At 43.6% G+C, this 25,649-nt stretch overlaps 1 protein-coding gene across 1 annotated transcript in view; it reads left to right on the plus strand.

Annotated features, from left to right (window-relative positions):
* The window catches only part of rras2 (RAS related 2), a 30,490-nt gene that overhangs the window by 1,769 nt on the left and 3,072 nt on the right, over positions 1-25,649 (plus strand). Inside the window, exons 2-4 of the mRNA XM_044030025.1 lie at positions 23,294-23,381; positions 23,483-23,585; positions 24,722-24,830. Of these exons, the coding sequence (XP_043885960.1) occupies positions 23,294-23,381; positions 23,483-23,585; positions 24,722-24,830 (300 nt within the window). The remainder of the gene's footprint in view (positions 1-23,293; positions 23,382-23,482; positions 23,586-24,721; positions 24,831-25,649) is intronic.

The raw sequence follows: 25,649 nt of genomic DNA on the forward strand, positions 1-25,649 counted from the left end.
CTAAGTGTCACTGGTGGGCACGTAACAGAGAAAAGAATGGAGATATTTCTCAACTGAGGTCGGGAAGCACAATCTTTCAAAAATACGACCCCGATTTTAGTTATAAAAAGCTAAATGCAAACTGGTGAAGTATTCCTTTAAACAGGCTAACAAAAACACACAGGTTAGCACAGCTATTCTTGCTAGGGCACTGCATTGACTTCCATTCAATTTGGTCAGCCTAACCAAAGCTTCACCTAGCCACAATTAGCTTTAATTAACTTAAAGGAATAAGTCACCGATTTGCATTTAGCGTTGTATTACTAGAATAGTTGTAGTAGGCTTGAAACTGCAACGCTAATTCCCACTCGTAGGGGGCGGGACCTTGTTCCCTGAATAGTAATATAAAGCTAAATGCAAACTGGTGAAGTATTCCTTTAAACAGGCTAACAAAAACACACAGGTTAGCACAGGTATTCTTGCTAGGGCACTTCATTTGGTCAGCCTAGCCTAAGCGTAACCTAGCCACAATTAGCCCTTAACTTAACCAGTCAATGAGGTTCCTGACATGTGTCAAGGTCAGTGTTTATGCCAGGAAAAGTCCCAAAGAGGTAATAAATACAAGCACACACACACACACACACACACACACACACACACACACAGCATGAGAGCGATGACAAAGTTTGCCCTTTGCCTTGTGTGTCTCATCATGTCAGTGTGTTACTGATGCTGGATGCCAGACTGCAGGCAGCTGCATGTCTCCACACTGTCAGACAATAGAGGGCTGGCACACGGTTCAGAGAGGGGGTTAAAAAGCCTTGTGAGTGTGTGTGTGTGTGTGTGAGGGGGAGAGAGACTTGTGTCTAATGAGGGTTCAAAAAGCTCATTAACTGCATACCAACTAAAAGGGGATCAGATAGCAGTGGCACAGATTATTTGCCATAGCCTTGTAGTGACCCTGCTGACCTGATTTGTGTGTGTGTGTGTGAATGTGAAACACAGAGAGGACAAATCACTGAAGGTATGCTAAGGCCGACTCGCGGCGGAGACGTCAGCTCCTCGCTCGCTCTGACTGGGGGTGGCGCCAAGCGTTGCCGAAATGCATTGTGGGCTCATTCATTCGTTAGGGCCTGTTCAAACGGTGCGGCGTCCAAATGGAGTCTTTTTTTTTTTTTTGGGACGAGACCATTGTCTCCGCTGTTGGCAGACGTAGAGACGACGCCGTGTTGCCAACGTTAGCGATTCTTGCTGGAAAGTCTGCTCCGACAGAAATTCCAACCCCTGCATCACCAGCGTTAAAGCGGCCTTTTCAAGTGGGTCGACCAGAAGTGGATAAAAGACCACTTCTGGTCAGTAGCTAAGAACAGATATCTGAGAGCACACAGTGTGTCCTGAATGATAGTAAGAATCACATTCGGAGGTGGTGTGTGTGCGTGTGTGTGTGTGCCCACATTCCTGAGCATGCATCAACGTAGTCTGTCCTCAGGACGCGTGAGACACTGCCTCCCACTGCAGTCAAACAGCATTTTTACACTCCTCAGTGGCCATAGGATCATGTATTTGTAGCCATTTACACCGATCGACGTGCGATTGATCTTTTTTCCCTCGTGGTTTGAATCTTATTTCATGTTACAGCAGCTGGAGCAGAGCGCGGATTCACTCAGCTTCACTCGTGGTCGTATATTTGCATACTTACAGGGACTTGCAGGGAAGTCACAGAAGACTCATCATGGTCTGAATGTGGGTCATAATGTGAAATGAAACCCCGCTGCTGGGCTTGAACATCCACTGTGTGTGTGTGTGTGTGTTTTTTCACTTCAGTGTGATCCACGTTGTCCATTTGCTCTCACGCTTATCTTATCTGGTTGAGATTGGTCGAGACTGCAGGACGAGAGTCTGCATCCTCCTCCTCTGGAGTTTCTAGAAGTCACCGACCAGGGGAGAAAGACCCTAACAGCTGCTCGTGAATTTGAGGCTTTCCCTAGAACTATGTTGACTGTTGTGAGGTATGGGGGGGGGTTTCAGGGTGTGGGTGTTGGTGTTGGTGTGGGGGGTCTGAGTCAGCCTGGGTGGGTTAATGGTCACGGACCATGTGGAATTTGGCCCTTCGGCAGAGGAAGTCCCTCCACTGCTGCTCTGAGGACCTCCTGGTTTTGTATGGAAAAACATGACCTGCTTCCTGAATCACTGGAACTACGTGTGTGTGTGTGTGTGTGTTTGCGTGTTTGTGTGTGCGCGGTTGTCTTGACACGGAGTATTTATTAAGTTCACTTTAATGTTTTGGGTTGTGCCAAAAGTGTTTGACATAATATATCATAGTAAAGTATCATTTCTTATGTATATATGTGTACATATATGTATATGTATATATATATGTGTGTGTATATATATGTATATATACTACTTAAGGCAATGATAAAATGTTGTGTACTGGTGAGACATTTTAACATAATTTGACATCCTGTCATCAAGTAGGTAAATAACTAACCATTATAAATAGCCCAGTAAGAATAGGCTTCTTGAATTAGTTTTGCTGTCTCCTAGTTTTTATGTGCAGGAATGTGTGTGTGTGTGTGTGTGTGTGTGTTTGGTGGCTGTGGGTGACCACGACACATTCATTTTCAAAAGCACGTTGAGACGTCGGATCATCTGATTATGCACTGGAGCCAGGAACCCACATTCCGAGTTTCTCTTTTTTCAAAGAGTTATACCTAAATATTTAAGTTCCAAATTCCATCCTTTGATTAATTGATATAAAAAATATCCACACAGTGGACCAAACCGTGCCAGACTAGACAATTCTATTAAAAAGTTACAGCAAACGTTCTAATATCTGAATCTGTGGACGTATGTTATTTAATTTCTCCGGTTGCTGAGCAGCGTCTGTGCTGAAGCAGGGATTTCTGGGCGTCGCACAATAAATGATGATATCTCTAGTAACAGCAGAGTGGCAGCGCTCCCGCCGCTGCCGCTGCCAAACAGTTGACTCAAGCTGAAATAGAGTTGAGATGACAGAAGTTTGAGTCATCTGACAGAACTTGAGGAGCACAGTGTGTTGTTTAATGTGACATCTGTGAGGGAGGAAGTGTCCCAAGTCAGGGAACACATGACTCACTTTAGCCATGAGAAGACTGCATGTGGGGTGCTGCATGCATGCGTGCGTGTGTGTGTGAGTATCTGTAGGTTCGTTTTTACATCACAGCGAACCCAAAGACGCTGCTGGAAGGCGGCGGCTCTGCACTGAGACGTGGAGTTGTCTGATTGTGGGCTAAAAAGCGTGGTGTAACTTGCTCTCATGCCTTCTAACATTAGTGCGGTGGCAAAACATCCTGATTGATCAAGTCCACACAGATTAGTGGAGGATTTTCATAGACTTCAGCTGGATTTGCAGCTCGAGCACATAAGTGACCTCTCCTTCTCTCTCTGTGTCAGTACGTTTCCATGCACTGTGAAGACACTGCGGCGCTGCGGCGCTAGCTTGACTACAGCAAACACACTGCAACGATCCAAAACACATGCAGGAGGAGAAACGACAGCATACTCACAAACGCTGCAGATTCAAAAACACACGCAGAGGCGAAAACACACATGCAAACCCCACAAACATGCAGGACAGAAAACACACACGCAAACCCCAAAACACACAGTACAGAAAACACACACAAACCTCAAAACACGCAGGACAGAAAAAACACACACACCCCAAGACACACAGGACAGAAAACACACACACCCACCAGACAAACAAACAAACCCCAAAACACCAGGGACCAAACACACACAAACCAAAAACAGGAAAACACACACACACACCCCAAAACACATGCAAGTCCCAAAACACTTTTATTACATGTTAACGCTTTTATTACATCTCAAAGTTGATAATAATTTCCTGTTAAAAGAGCAAATCTGATGTTTTGGGACTTGCTTGTGTTTTGGGGTTTGTGTGTGTTTTCGCTTCCGCGTGTATTTTTGTTTTTGTTTTGTGAACGAACATCGAACGCGACAAAACTACGGCTGCTCAATATGTGGCTGACTCTTGTGTGTTTAGCTCCACCCGCGCCGTTCCGTACCATTACCTTGGTAGCCGAAAGGGAAGGATCCTGAAATATGATTATCATGCAATAGACAGACATTATTGATATTAGCATCAGTTAACACAAAATTTAAAATAAAAACATGAATATATGAAGCTGTGTATTATTTGAATAGCTTAGTATTGCAACAACACACAATAACAGGGTATGTTCTACATGGCACCAGGCCCAGATTTAAATAAAAACAGTATATATAGTAGGAGGTCCCTGCTCAGTTTGGGGTTCTTGGCCTGAAAGACATTGAAAACCTCTGCTTTAGATGATTAAATTCTTCGAGCTGACACAGCGCAAAAAAAACAAAAAGTACCAGCCTGGAGTTTGCCACATTTGTCTCGCTGTTGTCTTTGTGCGTACCGACTTCCTCCTATTATTTCCTCGTCAGCGCTGGCGTGGGAGCTGTGGAGCATGTGCAGAGCGACCGGGGCCAGGACACATGCAGCACACGCAGCTGTAATCCAACTCCCAATTGCATTATCTGGGTGTGTTCGTCCGACGTTGAGAAATCTGATTTAGTACACATTTTTTCTAACGTCATATAAAAGCACTGCATATGGTTCTCCAACATGGCTGTGATTACTTTTTGATGTGAGGTCATTAAGGTGGAATGTAGTAATTGGATAGAATGAACGTGGATGATAAGGGCAGCCCTCCTTGGGCATGTGGAGGCGAGGTACAGGCATGATGGCAGTGTTGAGCGCCGTCGGTGTCGTTTCGTCTCCGTTTCTCAGAAACAGCCACAAGTGGTTAGACGCAGTGTTGTGCTGCGGCAACAGCTCCGTGCATGTGTTTTTGAGACTCTGACAAACTCTCTCTTCCCACATTTGCAGGCTGCTGGTGTTTTTTTTTTTAAACTTTCTGTCTGACTCAGTGATCTGTCACATGCCATTCTTAGAGGAGACCATTCCATTTAGTTTGTGAATTTGAATGAATTCCTCCTTCAAGGGAGTTTGTGTCTTTTTCTTTGTAACAGAAGACGCAACTGCACGACAGTGAGCTCTTTCTTAGTGACAGTTGTGTGTGTGCGCCTGTGAGAGCAGGTGATGAGAGAAAATATTGTTGATTTAGCTCTGTAGGAGGGTCACCTGTTGATTTCTCACACAGCATAACCACAATGACAGCAAATAAGCGATCCATTTGTTTTCACAACAGGGTTTAAAAACCGCCGCGTAAATAAAGAAGAGATTAAACGGCAAATGTGACACGGAGAGAACTGTGTCTGAATGTTTCTAGTTCTCAGTCGCACATCCACACAAGTGAAAGAAAGCCACTGAACGGCACAAAGCACGTCATGTTTTCCACTCAGGTTTTCTTCACATGCTACACTCACGTTGATCTGTTTGTCGTCGTAAACTTCCACATCGTCACGGTTACCGTGCCTTGTTCTTTTTTCTTTTTTCTTTTTTTCCGTCACCACCGTCGTCTACCCTCGTCTGACCCATGTGCTGCTACGCTGGGCGTTGTTCTCATTGTTCTTATACACAAACATCACTTTACCAAGTTCCACCTGTGGTAGGACTGACATGTAAAGGGCAATACAGTATATGTATTATGCAATGTATGTAATAGTGCAGGGGTGTCAAACTCAAATGACCTGAGGGCCAATGAGCGTCTATTCTGGTCAAGAGGGGGCCGGTCTAGAGAGCAATTTAAAATTAACACGTATGTATACTATTTATGATGCAAAATGAATCTATTAATATCCAAAACAGAGACATTTCTTTAAAATGACGTAAATAATAACGTGGACTCGTGTCTCGCTCATTGGCGTGGGGTGCAAGTCGCCAAAATGGACGCCAAAGTCCAGAAAGGCCGACTTCCCGCCAAGTTTCGGGATATTTGGTGGAACGCAATGTGGGCCGAAGTGATAGGGCACTTCCTGTTTCGCTGCGAATGGTTGAAATTCGCCCAAAACGCAGAGGGTTGCCGTGGCCACGCCACTTTGAATCCGCAAAACCTTTCCACAACTATTCACCTTCGATGTGTCTAGTACCAAGTTCGCTCATTTACGTGACGGGAAAGCCATGGATATAATAATAATCTGAAGGATTAACAATAGGTTCCTCAAATTGCCATTTGTGGCTCGGTCCCTAACCCTTGAATTTTGTATGTAATACAATAATGTGATTATTATGACCAAATGCCATAAAAACATTGCTGGCAAACATATATTATATTATATTCTGCATGGGCCGCATGCAATCATTTGGGGGGCCACATATGGCCCGCGGGCCGCCAGTTTGACACCTATGTATCAGTGTGACAATAGTTCTGTTGGATGATGATATTTGAATATTGAATTCTCTCTCATCCTCCTCTGCAGTGCTGATGTGGTAACAGTTTTACAGCTGTCCATACACAGTGTCTGGATGAAAGAAACATTTGTTTCTTTTTTAGGTCACAAACATGTGCCGATCCGATAAAATCAACCAATTCGTCCTGTGTCATGGTGTTGTTTTGAAAAGGGCTGTCACTCGGCCGTGATGGGAAAACACGTCCAGGGTTAAATCAACGGCCAAGTGTTTTGTGTTCTCTCCCGTTGTTCTTCTTCTTCCTCTATTTCCAGCTTCCTCTTTTTTTTTTTTTTTTTACGTTGCCATGGAAATGCACATACCTGATTATGTTTCCTTCATCATCAGAGACAGACTGTAACCAGATATGGTCCGGTTTGTGTGAACAGTCGGGTATCAGTCGCTCAGGCCGTGTTTTTTTCTGATTGTGCAGCGTTGAGTTTTTAGTTTGCAGATTATGGAGCTTTTCCGCGATTCAGTTCGAGCACTCTTGGCTCCACTTGACTTGACTACTCGGTTTCGGTATCAGGCCGGTCATTTAGTACCTCCTCAAAGTGGGCGGGGTCGCTGTACACTCGCTGTTAACGCAAAAAACCTGAGTATAGTCGAGCTGACTAGTGCTAGAGCTGTATAATGGAAAAGCACTATTAGACTGGTGGTGACAAAATGGCCATCGTCTCACGTAAGATAATGTGCGGTGTGGGGCGGCCTTTTGAATCCATTTGAACCCATTAATCTCTGGTTTTAATGGGTTTTTGAGCAGTGGGAATGTGTTTAAGGGCATCCACTCCCAGGTGAAATGACTGTACGGCGTTTCCTTTATCAACTGCATTAGTGGGAAACACGAAGACATGTGTGAACGCGGTCATTTCTTGTTCCCGTTGCTTCCTTTTTGGCAGCGATGCAGCACCGCCATAATTTCCCGTGCAACGCTAAGATGCGCATTCAACAACCGGTCATTGTTATAGCTGTTAGCCATGAATTTTGTTTTTTCGAAAATGTGACTTTTACAACTTGTACAACAATATTCTTTTATTTCGTTTTCTTTGTACACACATTAGTGCCTTAAAAACGAGGGACGGACGTAAGCGATACAAAACACTCGCGTCTTTCACAGTCAGTACGTTTTACACGCACAGTTTAATCCAGCTACGGCCGTAGTCGGACTAAGACGAGCAATCGGTCAACTTGTGAGAAAATCCATTGATTGGCCGTGTATGTCTGACTCCGCCTCTCTAGGTGGTGCTGCATCTCTCTATAAGCTAGTGCTAACTGAATCAGTTTCCTGTTGACCTCTACGTCACAGAAAAACAAACGCTGAGATGGATCGAGCTGTGGTTCTGTATGTTCCGTACCTGCTGTTCATCTTGTCTCTTCATCAGTCCAAAAGTGGGTCTTCTCCGTAGCTTAAGCTTTACGCCGACGAAGCCACCGTGTTGTTTGTTCTTTTCCGCCACTTTATGAGTCGCCTACTTCTACTTCCAGGTCAAAGATCGGGACGGACGTTTTTGTGCGTGTGCAGAACCGCGAGTCTGACTCTAGTCCGACTAAGTGTATACATGCAGGAGTAATCGGACTATGAATCACATTATCCAGTTATGTTAGTCCGACTAAGTCTAGCTTGTTTTTAATCGGACTACCGTGCTTACAGATTATTGTCGTAGTCAGACTAAAATCCGACTTTTGTCATTGTGTTGTTGTTGTGACACAGGAGTGCAAATAAAAGATGTTTATTACCTTTTTAAGAGGATTTACCCAGAATCCTTGGTAAACCTGCTAATTTGAGTGTGAAAGTGGCTTTAGTGAAGACATCTGTGCGTCTGGGAAGGACATTTTTGTGCATGTGCAGAACGACAAGTGCAGACTCTAGTCCGACTAAGTGTAGACATGAGGGAGTAATCAGACTATGAATCACATTATCCAGGTCTGTTAGTCTGACTAGCTTGATTTTAGTCGGACTAACGTGCTCACATGACATTAAGAAAACCAAATGATTGCGTTAGTTAGACTAAAATCTTTTATCATTGTGTTGTTGTTGTGACACAGGAGTGCAAATAAAAGATGTTTATTACCTTTTTAAGAGGATTTACCCAGAATCCTTGGTAAACCTGCTAATTTTAGTCTGAGTGTGTCTTTAATGAAGAAATCTGCGCGTCCAAGGACATAAACGCTCTTTGATAATGACTCTGGGAGTATATGGTACTAGAATACTTGAATATCTAGTACCTTGTTAAAGCCTTGCACTGTAGTTGTGTATGTGTATATTTGTGCCGTTATGTACTGTACTGTGTTTTATAATGAGAGCATAAGTCTTTAACCTTTCAGCCCGGTTCAAACACAATGTCGGACAAAAACAAATCCTGTCCCTGTGATAATTTTACTGTAATCTGGGGGGAGAAAAAAAATCCCATGCAGCACACCATAGGAATGTTCATGAAAAAGGGAGTAAGACACTCCCACCCATCTGGGAAAGCTCAAGAGACGAGCAGGTCATTCTTTTTGCTCAAGGCTAATGAGAAACTAATTACTGTCCTGGGAGGAAGACCACTCTTCAACTACAGCGCAGCTAGGCGTGCAATCCCGAGTCCAAAACTCTGTTTTTGTGTATTTTTGTGCTTGATTCCAATCTGTTTCTATATGGTGTTGATGTTATGTTATCGTCTAAAGCAGCATAGACTCATAGAAGAACTAACTGAGGTGTAGGTTTAGTGTTTTGCAACTTTGTGGCGTGTAATTCCTCAGTCAGGGCCTGGCGTGACGTTTTGGGAGATACAAAGTCAAGGCGGTATATGCTGCCGTGTGTGGTGTCCGCGAAGAGATGCCGCTGTTAGCTGGAGGCCAAGGTGTGATGCAGAATGCAGGCCAGCAGACATCACAGATCTGAGAGTCAGATGATGAGTTCAGCCACTCCCATCGTCCACCACCCTCCCTCTCTGCTGCAGCAGCAGCTACAAGGAGCAACAACAGCAATAAATACCGTGGCATGTAGTCACACGTCTGTATACACGTCAGACTTTAAAAAGAGGGCTTTTATTTACAGTAGATCTGTAAAACCTCCCTTTTTAAATGACACGTTATCATAGAATGGCACTTACATTGAACCTCTTGTCTTAATAAGAGTATAATAAGAAGTTTGTCCTCCTAACTCTATATTCTTTACATTAATGAACTGTGAAGAGGTCAGAGAAGAGCAATGTGACAGTGTGACGTACTCGCGTGGAGAAAAACATAACGCTTAATGTTTTATTGCTTTGCGTTGCTCTTTTATTTCCTTTAGTTTAGTGTCAAATTTCACCTGAATGTGTGTTTTTCCTCAATATACTGTAAAAAATTCTTCACATATGCGTTTATTTTTATGAGGAAACTCATATTTCTAAGTCGCATGTTTTACATAAATTGCTTTTAAATGCAGTTTTATGTGTTTCCAGTAGTAATCTTACCTTTTTTGGCCACTATTTAACATTTTCATCAGCCCGTTTATCACTACACATGATTGATTTTTGCTCTCGGATTAGTAAATTCTACTAACTTAAGCCTTTTATTTGACAAAGGTTGAGTTTGAATCTGTCTCATGTAATTATTTTCAGTTCAAACACAATGTCTATGTGAGCTAATAGACACAAAATGCAGAATTCATCTTCAGATCATTTAATCTTGTAAAACTGTAAAAAAAAAGAACAATCTAAAGTGTTGAAGTTATAGTTTCGTTATGTGACATTTAAACATGTGTATATTTAACAGGTCCCGCCCCCACCGTGCACATTCACCTGTGTTTTCCCCGCCTTTTTATTTCCAGTCACTGGCCGGCGTCACAGAGTCAGACAGACACTGAGGGCACCGGGTTCCTCAGGCGTTGTTTTTGGCTTTTGTTGCGTGTTCACACATCTGTCTGTCGGAGAATAACTGGCCGCTGTATCAGCGCTCACATCTCCGGCTCGTATCACAACAACGCGGTCTATGGGAAAACTGGCGTGCTGCTTATTTTAGCCACGCATTCCCACCGCGCCGAAGATGTACGTCCACCTATATTTAATCAGCACGCTGCTGCTGACGCTGGCGTTGCTGAACACAGTCCGCGTTGTTTATTTTAAGGCCTATAGCGCAGGCTTCTGCGGCGTGACACATATACAGGAGTTGATAGATGATCACAATGAACACTTCTTTTTATATCACGCGTGTCCCCTGATGCTGAGCCCCGAGCTGCCTTGCCGGGGCAGCTGGTGGACATTTGGGCACATTTGTCTTATGCAGACATTGTCCAGAGGCCTGTGGGACACCTGCTGTCCATCAGTGGGAGGTGAGGCATGGAATGAGACGACTCCTCAACAGGTGACGGCGTAGCTTGACTCGCTGTCTCCGCAGATAACAGAGAGGCCTGTTCGCTGAACATCAGAGACACGCGTGGTTGCACTTACGAGTGGTTGGAGTGTTCGGGTGAGTCAGTGACGCAGCCATTCTGTTTCTGTGATATCGATCTGAACACACACACACGCAGCAACTGGACATGTCATCGGCACCAGTTGGCGTTTGCACCAGTTGCAAACCCTATGTCGGACTTTGAGTCACCACACACACACACACACAGCTGCCAGAAAAGGTGCTCGGTATGTCGAACCAAAACATTGTCGCCTCGCTGCCAGACCTCTGTTGATACTGAGAGCTCAGAACTCTCCCTGTTTACCAGTGCGCTGCCTCTTGTCTGCTGCAGTATGTATTTATTATCATTTCCTGATATTATAAAGCTCTGTTTTTAAGGTGGTGGTGTTTAAAGTAGAGGCTGAATTGACTGAACAATGAATTGAAATTTGATCGAAATCACAATACAGCTTAGTGCAATTTTTATGCAATATTTGTTCATGGCAAAATGGGTGTCAAAATATCATTTGAGATGAATTATTGTTACACATCTTATTCTGACTGAAGAGAACATCTCCGTTTCTCACAGGGCTGCACATGAATCCTTTTAAATGAGTTGTTTTTGAAGGAAAATGAGAATAATGATGTAAAAATGACCATTCCCTCTAATCACAATGAGATATTTATTCAAACTCGTTCAGTCAGGTTCAAATCCAGGTTCAAGGCACCCAATCCCTGCAGCCCACTGCCAAGGATGGGTTGCATTGGTGTGTGCAAAAAATAACTAATTCTAAATGCAGAAAAAACAAGATTTGAGTTGATTTTTTTTAAATTTAAATTGAGTTTTTTTCCTTTCATGTATTTTCTAAATACATCAGTGCACAACATCATATTGGACGTAGACTGATGAATTGGTCAGGCCAACTTGGTCAACAGGAAAGTAAAGGATGCAGGTCAGATATGAATCGATTAGATTTTGCCGTTTTAAATGCTAGCGTGATCGGGTTTTAAAAGATCAGTTGAGCTCACACAGACACTCAGACACTTCTGCCAGAATGATAGTTCTACCCCCCGCTAATATTCTGCGTACGGTGGTATAAAACCACGTCACGGGCTACGTTCACACTTTTAAAAACACATACATTCTGCAACACTTTTGGCTCCACTGTAGCTAACTCAGGGGCTGCACGGGGCAGAAACACCCACACTCGCTTCCTGATTGTTTCCTTGTCGGCCACAGCTCAATGGTTTTTGCTGCGGACAAAAACTAACACCCTAACCCCTAACACTTACTTACTTTCGCTTTTAGTTGCACTTGTTGTCACCAGTGCTTCACAGAAATAGTTATTATTCTTTGTTTTCACCACTGTCGGTTCTTGTCAGTTGTCAACAAGCCTCTTGTTCCTTTACAGCTGTTTTTAAATCACAATTTGAAACAAAGCGAGTTCATTCATGTGTGGGAATTCTCATTCTTGCGCTGGAGGGTGTATAATCTGATGATCACCTCGTTTTAAATCTATAACTCTAAATGTTGAGGTGAAGATTGGCACTGGGGTACATCATCCTGTGACGTGGACGTAGCTTTCATTTCTTCCATCCAGACTGTTTAGACCACCCACACGTGTTGCAGATGCAGTCGATCAGGACCAGGTTCCTGAGATAAAAGCCTGGCACCTGCAGCCTGTAGCAGGAAGTTTCCGCCGTGTCTTCACGTTGTGTTGAGGACGTCTCTGTGCGGTCTTATTTTACGAGGATTTGCTGCGGCCTAAAAGCACACAACGGTAGCGCTGCTGTGCATCCGACATGATGCCAGTGAGTGGCCCCATTTCCTTTTGACGTATCACCTCGCACTAAGAGTTATAGTCTGCAGTCGTGAACGCTGGTGCAGAAACACACGCTCAGCACTTGTGCCAGAGGAAAGAGAAGAGAAGAGAAGAGGAGGTTGTGAGGAAGATAGAAGAATGTGTCCCTGCAGGTACTGTGCAGATAAATCCGTTTAGAGAAAACAAATGCATCATATTCAAAATGTCGGGGAGTGGAAAATGAGATTTGTACTTTGTACGTAATCGCTAATCGCTCCACTTCATTTGCAAACCCGTCTTTCCGTCCGAAGGTTTTTCTTGCAAAAAACCACACAGACTATAGACTGAGCCGCACTCTCACTGAGAGCGACTTTGTGCGGCTTCGTGGAAGTCACAGTGGTTTCTCTGTCCACGCGGCCACTGCAGCAGCTGGTGTCCTCTCGCCGGGGCCTGCAACAATCAGGCTTTGTTGATGTGGGCTCGCGCGGGACCACTTCTGCACAGACGCAAGCAAAGCCGGGAGTGAAACAGAAGCAAGCGCAAACATGTACGCCGCTTTGTCATCAAAGCCCGCTTCTAATTATCGCAGTTTACTTCACGTTGTAATTGTTAGAGGAAGGCAATACTCTCTCTGGGTCAACGGTGATTATCTTCCAATACCAACAACACCACACACAGACTTTTACTTAGCTGTTAATACAGACACGTGTGTGCTGTCGGCTATAAGCAGCCGTTCCAAAAACAGACATTTGTCCTCGTCACATGACGCCAGTGGTGTCTGTGGTGTTGGTGGACGTCTGTCTTTACAGCCCGTTTCCTGCATTTAGTGAAACATTGATGTTCTATAACAAGGTTTATGGATCGTATCAGTATTCAGGTGACGTTATAAGGGAGAAGTTAATCGGTTTTGCTGGTGGTCTGGGAATGAATCTGGATTCAGAAACCCTCCATATGTGTAGGTCTGTGTTACAGGGTCGTTTCCGGACCTGAACCATGAAAAAACATTGGTGTGCTTCCATGTTGTGATCGTCCTGACACCGTGTGCAGCCTTGGCAGAGGTTTGTGCTCTCCGGGTGCTTTCTCTTGCTTTGATTTTGACGCACGTCGTTCTCCAAAACGATGCATGCATTATTGATCAGTATCGATGAATAGCGAAAATGCAGTCGGGGGAATCGCCGTCGTCTTTTTGGACGAGTAACTTGTCATAATAACTCTTTATTCGCGGTCTCTCCAGGAAAGAAACTGGAAAGATAGATAGATAAATGTACTTTTGAAACGTAGAGAAAGAAACTGCTTAGAGAAAAACAGGTTCGTTTGAGCCTGGGCGATCTGGTGGAAAAGGGGCCTTTAAATGGCACCACTTTGATTCTGCACCTTTGAGCGGGTTCAAACGTGTTCAGAGACCGGTACTCGGTGATATTTAGCGGCGCGATTGAAGTCTTAATGCCAGAGAGGTTAGAGGAGAGCAGGGGGTGGACTGTGCCAGGAGTCCGCCTACGTGGTGGGACATTTATCCACTCCTTTATTCTCTGCATGAGCGCCATCGCCAACTCTGTGGCCTTGAGTGCCAGCTGAGCCATTCAGGACTTCATGTACTCTGTATTGCACCTTGTTATTATTGAAACATTGAACCCAAACCTATTCATTTTGGTCGATTAATGCCAACTTATTAATTAAGAGCTAAAATGAAGATTTCTATCCTTCCGTTAAATCATTAATGCTGTGTTTTCTCAGTTATTTCCTCACGCTGACTCAGTGTCAGTGACATTGCTGCGACCTTGCGTCTCAGGAGTGAAGTCACACGGACAGTTGTTGCCATAATTTGATAAAACGACGGCCACTAAGTTCCACGACAGTGTGGAAACTTCTGAAAGTGCTCCAAAAATTGTTAAACTGATTTGAAGACATCTGCAAGTTGTTGTTAGTACATGAGAATATGAGAATACAGAGTGACTCGGTCTGCCAAAGGTCTCCAAGCTTTATAACACAGTAGAAAATGAGCAGGATTTGCTGACGTACCGTTCCGCAGTATCTAATTTATTTAAAGAGACCAGGTTCAGGTTCTTTCGAAGTGTGATTGCGATGTAGATCTAGACACTAACTCTTACATAGTCGCCAGATGGGATAGAGAAAACTGTTTTTAGCCACTTAACTAAAGACTCCACTAATTAAATGTACACAGGTGCATTAGTCTTCATATCTTAAGATTATGTCTGCAGTTGTTTTCCTGGCAGTTAAACGGCCTCCTCTGTAAGTCTGTGCACTGCTTACTCTCTGGCACCAAAGTCCATAGAGAAAATCATCGATTTTACACCAAGGCACATCAGTGAGTTCAAATGTGTTATCTTGTGACTTCAGTGTTTGACATCCTTTGTTCTGATTAAAGGAATACTTCACCAATTTGCATTTATCTTTGTATTACTAGAAAAATTGTGGTTCCCAAACTCAGTTTTCACTGAGTCGAGAAATATCTTCATTCTTTGTTTTTGTTACGTGCCCACCAGTGACACTTGGTCCGAGGCTTGAAACTGCAATGCTAATTCCGCACTTTTTAGACCCACTCGTAGGGGGACCATTCCCAGAATGTAAACAGTGTCCGCCATCTTTGCTAACTGTTGAGCTAACCGGACCAAGTGTCACTGCGCTCTCGCGGGACGATAAGTCGCTCACACGGGACGATAAGTTGCTTGCATGAGATGATAAGTCGCTCGCACTGGACGATGAGTCGCTCTCGCGGGGCGATAAGTCGGTTTCGCGGGACGATAAGTCGCTCGTGTGAGATGATAAGTCGCTCTCACGGGATGATAAGTCGCTCTCGCAGGATGATAAGTCGCTCTTGCGGGATGATAAGTCGCTTGATAAGTCACTCTCGCGGGATGATAAATCGCTCGCACGGGATGATAAGTCGCTCGCAGGATGATAAGTCGCTCTTGCGGGATGATAAGTCGCTCTGGCAGGATGATAAGTCACTCTCGCGGGATGATAAATCGCTCGCACGGGATGATAAGTCGCTCGCGGCCCTATAGTGGAAACAACCGTCATTTAAGATAGCGTAACTCTGAAAGGATCTACGCATTTATTTTCCTAAATATTATATCACAACTTGTGACAATACAATTGTTAAGGTCCTTAGGGTCATGGCCGTTGATGGTTAGTGTTGATTTTATTACATTTGATTTTTGGGGTTGGGCTAATATGCTACCGGCAGCGTTCACTTGTTGTCATAGCAACTGTAAACATCATGTGTTAGTGGAAACAGGCAACGTGTATGTCGTGTATATAATTTTATTATTCTAGTAATACAAAGCTAAATGCTAATCAGTGAAGTATTCTTTTAGCCTAAATGACACAAGTTGACTGACCACGGCAGCAGTGGACCAGCAACTCCCACCACGTCCACCCGCAGGCCTAAAAACACAGATCCTCTCTGTGGACTTTGGTGCCGCAGAGTGATAGGTGTACAAATGTCATCATAGACATTACCAGGCGTGTATTTTATTAGATAAGCCTTTTGTTCAGAGGCTGTAATCTGTGTTATCACTGAGAGTGTCCAGGTCACAGGCTGATTAACAGAAACAGCGTTGACTAATACGTCGATACTTCATACAACCATGCTGGAGAAACTCTCCATTTAATGTTTTACAAGGATACAGTGTTTAGAAAATGTAATATGTACGCGCTGTGTACTGTATATCTGTAATATTGAACGCTACGTGGAGGAGTGGGAGTTTTACTGATGCGCCATCATTTAAAGACAGGCCAGTGAATAAAGGGACAGGCTATTGATCCGGGGGAGCTTGTAAGACAGATGTACGCGGCCGGGGGTTCATTTAATTCGGCTTTGAGCCAAACGTTCACTGCTGCACCCAGACTGCGTTTCCTGGCTGCGATAACTGTGGGTGTCGAGCAATGAAGCTGAAAATGACAATCAAAACTTTTCTGTTATTTTTAAACCACGGTGTGAGCGGTGCGGCCCTCGAGCCTTTCCCAGCGTTAGCAGAACGCTCCCCGGTGGCCCTTTAAGGCGCCGGACACATTGTGTGCTCTCTTTCTCTCCGTGTGTATTAGGTATTGAATAAGTGACCTTTCGGGTTTGTATGAGCTCATGGGAAAAGTGGGTGTTTCCACAGGAAGTTAAATGCCTTTCCCTCCCCCTCTTTTTTCTCTCGCTTTCCCTCTCCATGTCGCCTACACTCTCCCTCCCCCTTGAACCTTCCAGTCTGTCTCTTTTTTTTTTCCTCACTATTTCTCACTTCAAGTGCTCTTAAGTAGTCAACCAAAGAATGCCCCTCGCACAAATTCCACTTGTGTCAAATCCTGTGGAGCCTGAGAAGAAGAAGAAGAAGAAGAAGAAGGTGACGATGGAGGAGCAAAGACGGTGTAAAGCACTTGGCTGCTGTTCCATCTGTTGAACATTAGAGCCTTATAGTCGCTGGTTTGACTCGGGACAGCTGTTAAGAGTCCAGCCCCAGATGTTCTGTGGAGGTTAAACCTGCAGGACATGTCATCCTCAAACCCTGAACAGGAAGTCCTCCATTCATATTTTTCACTATGTTATGCATTGATTTTTCTCTTTTCGTCAGTTTGAATGTGGCTGTGACAGCTCGGGCTGCAACGGTTATTTGATGCCTTGTCAATTACTAAATTAACTGTCAACTATTTTGGTAAAAGAGTTTTTCCGACGATTAATTTCAATTTTCTGATTTTTCAGCTTCTTAAATGGGAATATTTTCCCCTTTCTTTGCTCCATGCAACAAAGAAATCATTCAAACTGAATCATTTTGGTGAATCATCTCCAGGTTCCGAGGTTTTTCAACATTTTCTGACATTTTACGGACCAAACGAGTACTCAACTAATCGGACTCAGAGAGAATTCTATCCTCCCCTGACTCCTGAAGACATGTTGTTCATTGTTAAAGGTGTACAGTAGTAGGCCGGCAGTGTTATTGATCAGTAATTCCATTATAGCCTCTCAGCGTAATTTAAATCACGTGATCTGAGAGAGGGAGCTACACTCTCTGCACATCCTCTGGGCTCCGTTTCCGAGACGCTTTTGAATTTGTAGGCGTGACAGTAGACGTGCGGCGAGCTGCGACAACAACTGCCTACGCTGCAAAGAACCCTCCGGTTCTGTACTTTACAAAATGAGAAGGCTACAAAAGTAGCTGAGCTGTACCATCCACTGGAGCGAGAAACGCAAAGAAATCATCGCTTACGTTCAACGGTGGGGTAGAAACGGTGGTGTTTTCCACATTCTTTTTACTTTTGTAGTGACCGTTTATTAGCGACACTGTTATTGTTTACCTTTTTAAGGATGAATGAAGCCACGTGACGTGCCGCTCATACACAAGATCCAGGTGTCGTTCGAGGTCTCCCAATATAACAGAGCGTATATCGACTTCAGCAGAGAGGGCAAATGTGACGACGGTGGAATATTTTAAAGCTGACACAATCGTTCCTGGAGTAACACAATTTAACGGCGTTCCATCTACATTTCCCTCTAATTAAAGAACATCCGCAGCTAATGACTTCCAAGTCAAGGTCTGCGAATCCTCATCGGGCTCTGAGCCACGTGCAGGAGGCCAATTAACGCCCTAACTCCATTGATGAGTATTTGTTGTAGTTCAGCAGCTCCTCTCATTATGGCAGCAGGCAGGTACGCCGATTCACCTCGTCTGAGCACGCACGCGGTGCTTTGGCTAATTTCCTGCGGCGTTTCCCAGTGAAAATCTCATTTCCCCCTCGCGCACGCTGCCGCTGCCGAATCTGTAGTTATGTTGCCCCGCGTCGCTAATGACGCCGCACTGGTTAACAGTCAGAAGGGGCGGCTCCAGCCAAAAAGAAGTGGGATGACTGACGGAGATAGAAAAAGGCGTCTATATTTAGCGTTTGTGTAGCGAGAGGAAGTGGGTGTGCAGTGCAAGCATGGTGTCGATTACACGCCTACACATATCAACCATTGTTGTCTTCCTCAGAGCTGGCAGCCAGCAGCGGTAGCGGGACGGGATTTATCGCCGTCTGCCTCGACTGAAGAGCGACTGTCAGTCGAAAAGGGAAAGTGGAGCAGTCGTGTGAATTTAAATGATGAGACTGTTATTATATTAGAGGGCAAAGGTCATGTTTTTCTGTCTGATAAGTGCAGAAATGTTGTGTTTTTGCTCTATGGGATGGTGAACTGTGTGTATATCGTTTTGTATGATCGTGGAAAAGCAGTGTATTTTTTTAAACGAATATTTTTTCAAACTTTTTTGCACTGGGTTGAAATTAAGTTTTTGTGTTAAACAAACTTGGAAATGATAGTGTTTTTTCAATGTCTTGTTTTGTCCACAAACCAAACTTATTCACTTTTAATGATTTCTTTGTTACATGGAGCAAAGAAACAATTGGTTGACAATTAATTTAGTAACTGACTAATCAAATAAGGAGTGCAATGTATGATGATGGAAATGTAGTGTATTTTTTTTTTATTTATATTTTATTTACCGTGAGTCCCACCGGCCCACAGAATCTATTTGTTATGAATTAGAATCTAATCATCACGTGAAATACTATATTTTTCACTTCCAGATACCAGATACTTAATATTTGTGCCTTTATAGATCCACTGTGTTGTGTAAATGGTAAACTCGGGCATAATATTGTAAAAATTGCACCTATTTTGTCATGTTTTGTGAAAAGAAACTCAGAGTTCTTGTTGTTCGTTGGTTATTATGCTATAATTTCGCTGGTCCGGCCCACTTGAGATCAAATTGGGCTGTGTGTGGCCCCTGGATTAACCAATTATTCTATATGTGTACTGCAGCATGGGTAAATTACTATAAAGTTAAGAATTTGCTGCTTTCCTCTATTGAATATACATGATTAAATCATTTTTATTTAGCTATTCATGGCCGTTAGAGACTAAATTAACCAAAATACTCATGTATTAACACAGTATCTAATAATGGAAGAAGCTCCAGAATCCTCCACCACTTCATGTTTTCCCTGGTGTGAGCGTGCATGTGCGGCGTGTGCGTCGAGGAGACTGTGGATGTATAGCTTGCTGGAATGCCGGAGCTGTGGCTCTGGGCTCGGGTCAGGCCGGGCAGGGTGGCGGAACATGCCGTCCGTGACATCAGCGTCACCCGAGGGCTCGGCCGGGTCAGCTGACTGCTGCAGGGGTGGAGTTTCCTTCCTGCAGAGCTGAGCTGAGCGGGGCCTGACCCACCTCGCCACCCGCCGACATCCAAACTGTGCACCAGCTCCATTCTGCGCCAGTTTGGATTTTACACCAGATAAGAGATAAACTTCGTCATCATGTCGTGGAAGAAAATATTAATGAAATAAAAATGGAGTCAACATAAAATTTCACCAGAAGTGATACAACTTTTGAAGACTGTAAAAGTGCACTTGATTTTATTTTTTATTAACCAGAATTTTATATTTAATTATATTCATTTTTGGAATGCTGTGCTTTTACAATAGTCCACAATGGACAAACTATACATCATTTACTTAGATTCTCCACAACATGAAACTTTTTAAACTTTTTAACTTTAAAGTGTAACTTATTCTTTGTGTTACAGCAGAATTTGACCATATTTACATATAAATATCATTTATTTAACATTAAACCCAGCAAACCCCTGGATTAACCAATTTTAGGGGAGAGACTTTCTATTATTTTTGAGTATTTTACTGTATATATAACCTTTTGTACGTTATATTATTATATTTTTCTCTGTCCTTTCAAAATAAGCTTCTTCCTGCTCACAAATGCACACACACGATGGCGGGTCGTGTCAGAACTGGTCACAGTGATTGCTTCAGTGCAGCTCCAGTTGTTCTTGGCTGTTCTAGCATCATTCCTCGCACGGGCTAAAAGCTAACACTGATGTGTTGAACGGCGACGTGACCGGACAACGTCGCTGTCGCTGGGATGTGGATGTTTTGGGATCTCTGCAGTCAGAGCGTGACCTCGCCGTGACTGTCAGCTGTCGAGTGTTTCCATGGGGATTCTTCAGTCGCCTCCTCGTGTACCTGCCACTCAAATGACATTGTTCCCATGCCGTTTGATGTCGCCACAACAATAGACGGCGCTTATAGACGCGTACGTGCAGTGTTCAGGCTTCTGTAAAGCGTTTAGTATCGAAGGCTCATTCCAAGAAGGCCAGGAAACCCATTTTGAAGCCGTTATACAAAAGAATTATTGGTCGTATATTTAAGTTCTGCCAATAAATCCTCCTAAATGTTACACATTGCACCTTTAAACTGTGTAGAATGCTTTTCCATGCTTTCTCTGCAACAATGAATACATTTGACACACTGTGAACGTATTATTTGTCACTTGTTACCATATTTATGTCATTTCATAGTTTCTTACACATATAAAGATCATTTATTTTACAATGAAACCCCCTAAAATTGTATGAAACACAGATCATAAATAATAATCAGTGTGTTTTAGGGTGGACCTTTTCCTTTATTTTTGAGTATTTTACTGTATTTGCAATGCAATAGTATAGAACATTGTAGATTAAGACTACGGGCCAAAGCCATGCCCTTCATAAGTTCTGGGTTGATTCACTCCACTTTAGGAGCCTCTTCCATCCGATGAAGTCACTGACCAATACGAGGACTTGCAGGTCATATTACTGCCCATGACTCAGAGCGGCTTATGTCACAGTTATCGGAAGTCCTCCTGAGTCACGGTGCACTCCTGTCACCCCGCTACCCCGTGTATTCACTGCACTAGTGCTGCATGCAACAGGGAGGGGTAAACAGAAGAGTGCAGCGCTTAATGCGGCGGCCCCGGGGTTGACAGAATAGGAATATGAGGTTGACGGGAAGCCGGGGTCACGTGCTGGAGCGAGGGGAGGGAGGGAGGGAGGGAGAGGAGGAGAAACACAAGCAGCTTTTCTTTCTCTTTCTGCCTCCGTCTGGTCGTCTGAAGACACAGTGCAGTGCCGGTGCAGTGAAGCACGTGCTCGGCTCCACAGTGATGCTGATGAATTATTGAGCAGTGGTGAGTGGATGTGACACAGACCGGCGTGCATCCATGCTGCAGAGTGACAGGAGGCTGTGTGTGTGTGTGTGTGTGTGTGGGGGGGTATTGATTAACACAAATAAGTTAATTCATAGCCATGATATACTGTAGTGCGTTGTCTGCATTTTCTTTCACAATACGCTCCATCGATTAGTTCATTCCCTGAGTTGAATTGATATTTATGAAGTGTTTGCTGATTGCAGCGTCTGAATTGTGAGAATTTTAGCATTTGTTCTCCATATATGAACGCAGACTGTCGTTCTTGGGTTTGAAATAAGACATTTAAAGGGGCTGTATGTAAAATGTGTGTAAAAATGCACACTCTCTGAGCTGTTCTTGTTCCCTGTGTCAATTTTAATGTGACATTAGCGTTAGGGTTAAGACTAATTAAGACTAGTTTTTAAGGCACAAAAACTCCAAATATTATAACAAAAATGTGAATAAGCTGGTTATGACGTTGTTGTCAGTGTTTCAATTCAACATTTTCTTTGTTGTATTATGAGGTAATTCATTAAATTATTGTACGTTTAAACACGTCATGTTGGAAAATTAGAACACTCATCTGTAAAAATCATGATTTTGATGATTAATCGAGACCTTAATTATGGTGTTTAAATCCCAGCAAAAGTAAACAGTGATCCTGGTCACCTTGTTTGCTTTTATTTATTTATTTATTTATTTATTTATTTATTTATTGTTATAATTTGACCTGATATGCAATATTTCGTCCACGCGTCACAGAAGTCATCTCGTGGTTCCTGACACTTGTCTGGCTTTTATATTCCCCGCGATTGCTCGGTGTTTTCCGGGTGTTGGTCTCTGACATTCCCCGAGCGTTCCCCCTCAGCTGTCGCCACTTAGCGAGTGCCCCGAGGAGAGCGAGGACTACAAAACATGGGAAAAATGTAAAAAATGCATGATTCCTCCTTCTCCTCCTCCTCCCTCCAGCCCCACCCTTTCAGTTTAGGTTACTAGGAAACCAGATATTGGCTTTGGATTCAAAGCCTCCAGGAGAGAGAGAGAGAGAGAGACTGCAGCCTGAGAACCTGTCTGTCTGAATGTAAGCGGCGGTTGTTATTTGAGGAAATATTTACTCCATGCTTTTCTGTACCAGCGTCTGCAGGCGCCGTGTTTACCTCAGTGCCACGAGTAAAGGTAGAGGTCACCGAGGCGCTCCGTGCTGTTTCAACCACAAACACGAGGCCCGGGCTTCTGGCTTGTTCACCCCGAGCCGCTGTGCACACTCCCGACCCATTGCAGAGAAATAACTGTCTATAATGTACATTCCACATTCTATTTTAACACATACGTGTTAATATCTTTTTATATTGTCATTTTATTTTTTGGCAATGCATGTTTATTATCCAATCCAAGTCAACGTTATTTGTTAAAATAAATAAAAAACACACAATAAGAAATAGTAGCCATACAATAAAAACTTATCTTATCTTATCTTATCTTATCTTATCTTATCTTATCTTATCTTATCTTATCTTATCTTATCTTATCTTATCTTATCTTATCTTATCTTATCTTATCTGAACCTGAACGCCTCACATCAGCCTGGCTTCGGTGTGTGTGAGTGTGTCACTTCACGTTTGTGTTATTGAATGCTGTGATGAGGAGGACACCGCTTCTGTCTCCACACGACGCGCTGTAATTACAGAGCATGGCGTTTATCTTCTCCCCCTCTCTCTCTCTCTCTCTCTCTCCCCCTCTCCCTCTCCCTCTCTCCTCCTGCAGTCATACTTTGTCACCGACTATGACCCCACGATTGAAGACTCCTACACAAAGCAGTGTGTGATCGACGAGAGGGCGGCCAGGCTCGACAGTAAGTGCACGAAACACGTTTCTGTGGCGTGATTACAGAAGTCTATGTTGACACACGTTTTTCTGTGTGTGTGTGTGTGTGCGTGCGTGCGCGCTCTCCAGTCCTCGACACGGCTGGACAGGAAGAGTTCGGAGCCATGAGAGAACAATACATGAGGACAGGGGAGGGCTTCCTGCTCGTCTTCTCCGTCACTGACAGAGGAAGGTAAGTGACAGCTCTCGCCACTGCACACCCACACCCACTCCCCTCCCCTCCCCTCTCTCTCGCTCTTCTGTTTACTCTTCACAGGTACACGCTCGCGTTCTCACTCCACCCCCCAAACCATAAACCTCACACTCATACTCTCACTCGTTGCCCGTCTTTCCGTTTTGTTTTCTCGTTGTCATGTGTTCCTCTTGTTCTTTAGCACTTCCTCCCTCCGTCCTGTGCTCTCGCGCTCTTATCTGTTTACCCTCACTTTCTATTTAAAGCCCGTGTGAGTAATGAGAGTGAGAGTGGTGTGGCGGAGAGTTCAAAGTTCTCATAGATACCAACAAGTGTTAACTTAAGTCCAGGTTTTAACCTAAGGATTACTTACTAATTTAAACGGGAATAAAGGGAGAAAAGTTCCGTTTTCCAGCGTAAAGCTGCAGTGTGTCACTTTTCTTGATTGACAGTGTCTTGATTTGAAACCATATCACGTTACTTTTTTATTTTCTGTCAAGCAATACTATCAGACCTGACTGAGGGAGCTGCAGAATTAGCTTCGGAAATGTTTTTTTTTTTTTATACCGACCGGTTCTCGCGTCCATCTCGGCATGAAACAAACCACTTCCTGTGTGTGAATGTCACTTCATTTCACAAGGTTTTTTAATCTTTAAATGGACACACTGCAGCTTTAAGGGGCAATAAAAGGAGAAATCTGGTTAATTTAAGTGGGATTTCCAGCCCTTTAACTCAGGGCTTAAGTCACCTTGAAGGTACGTTCCACATGTACTCCTCCTGTTGCCGGCGTGTCACACCACTGCAGCCCCGCCCCCGTCAAAGCCCCCTCCCAGTGTTTATAGTGTAAACAATCTTTCCTTCCTCCATTTATACAAGTCAAGTCTTTCCAGATTAAGTTTTTTTCATTTATTTGTCTGAAAAAGGTGCTTGACATTTATATTAAAGTGTTTCTGGAATAGTACAGTTCATTCTGGGTTGATGTGTTGGTGACCCCCCTGACCTTTGAGTGTTTTTTTTTACGATTTTCTACGTGCGATGATGAGTTTCTGCTGTCGTCACACACCTGAAAATGTTTATATAAAGTAAGACGTCTGTGCTTTCCCGATACATAATATCCCACGCGTTGTGTTTCACAGCTTTGAAGAAATCTACAAATTCCAAAGACAGATCCTCCGAGTCAAAGACAGGGACGAGTTCCCGATGATCCTCGTAGGAAACAAAGCCGACCTGGAACCACAGAGACAAGTAAGTGCGACGCCCTCTGGCTGGCAAACACGCGCCCTGTTTTGGTTCGATCGCACGGAGAGATAATGTCGCCCAGCCCCCAGCGGGATTCAAACGTTTGCATAATGAAACAAACGGCCGCTGCCGCAGTTGGCTGAGGAGGATGCAACAGGATGTGAGCGAGCGAGTCAGAACAGAGAGGCGAGGGGGAGCGGCGCCACGCGGCGGATCGACGGAGTGTAACGAAATGATGGGTTTTCAGGGGTTTTTTTTTTGTGTGGAGGTGATTGTCACTTTCTCTTGTGAATTCATAGCACCCCCCACTGGTGAAAGAGAGTGTTACAATGGAGTTTTTACTCACTGAAATCAATCTTTGGCATTTATTCTACATTTATTATTAGTAGAGACACTGCATTGAAGAGCATTTCTGCGACCTGTGACCTGTTGTAAAAAACAACCTTTGTTGTCACACTGCTCGTCCATTATTCTGTCCCAAGTGATATTTGCATAGATGGGTCTCACATGTGCGCCCCAAGAAATTACTGAATGAATAGAAAAAACTAAATTATTTAATTTTTGGTGTTGATTATTATTATTTTTATTGTTGTTGTTATTATTGTTACTATTATTATTACTTATAATAATAATATTAAGAATATCAATAGTAAACCTATTATTAATAATAATAATAATAATAATAATAATAATAATAATAAGAAGAAGAATATATTTATTGACTCGAGGAGTGAAAACTGGGAAAAGTCTTCCTGACAGTTTTCAGTCTAAATGACAATTACTCACAACAGGAATGTTGTTTTCTTACCTGTAATTCCAACTCAC

The sequence above is a fragment of the Solea senegalensis genome, linkage group LG7 (genome assembly GCF_019176455.1).
Source record: "Solea senegalensis isolate Sse05_10M linkage group LG7, IFAPA_SoseM_1, whole genome shotgun sequence".
NCBI lineage: Eukaryota > Metazoa > Chordata > Actinopteri > Pleuronectiformes > Soleidae > Solea > Solea senegalensis.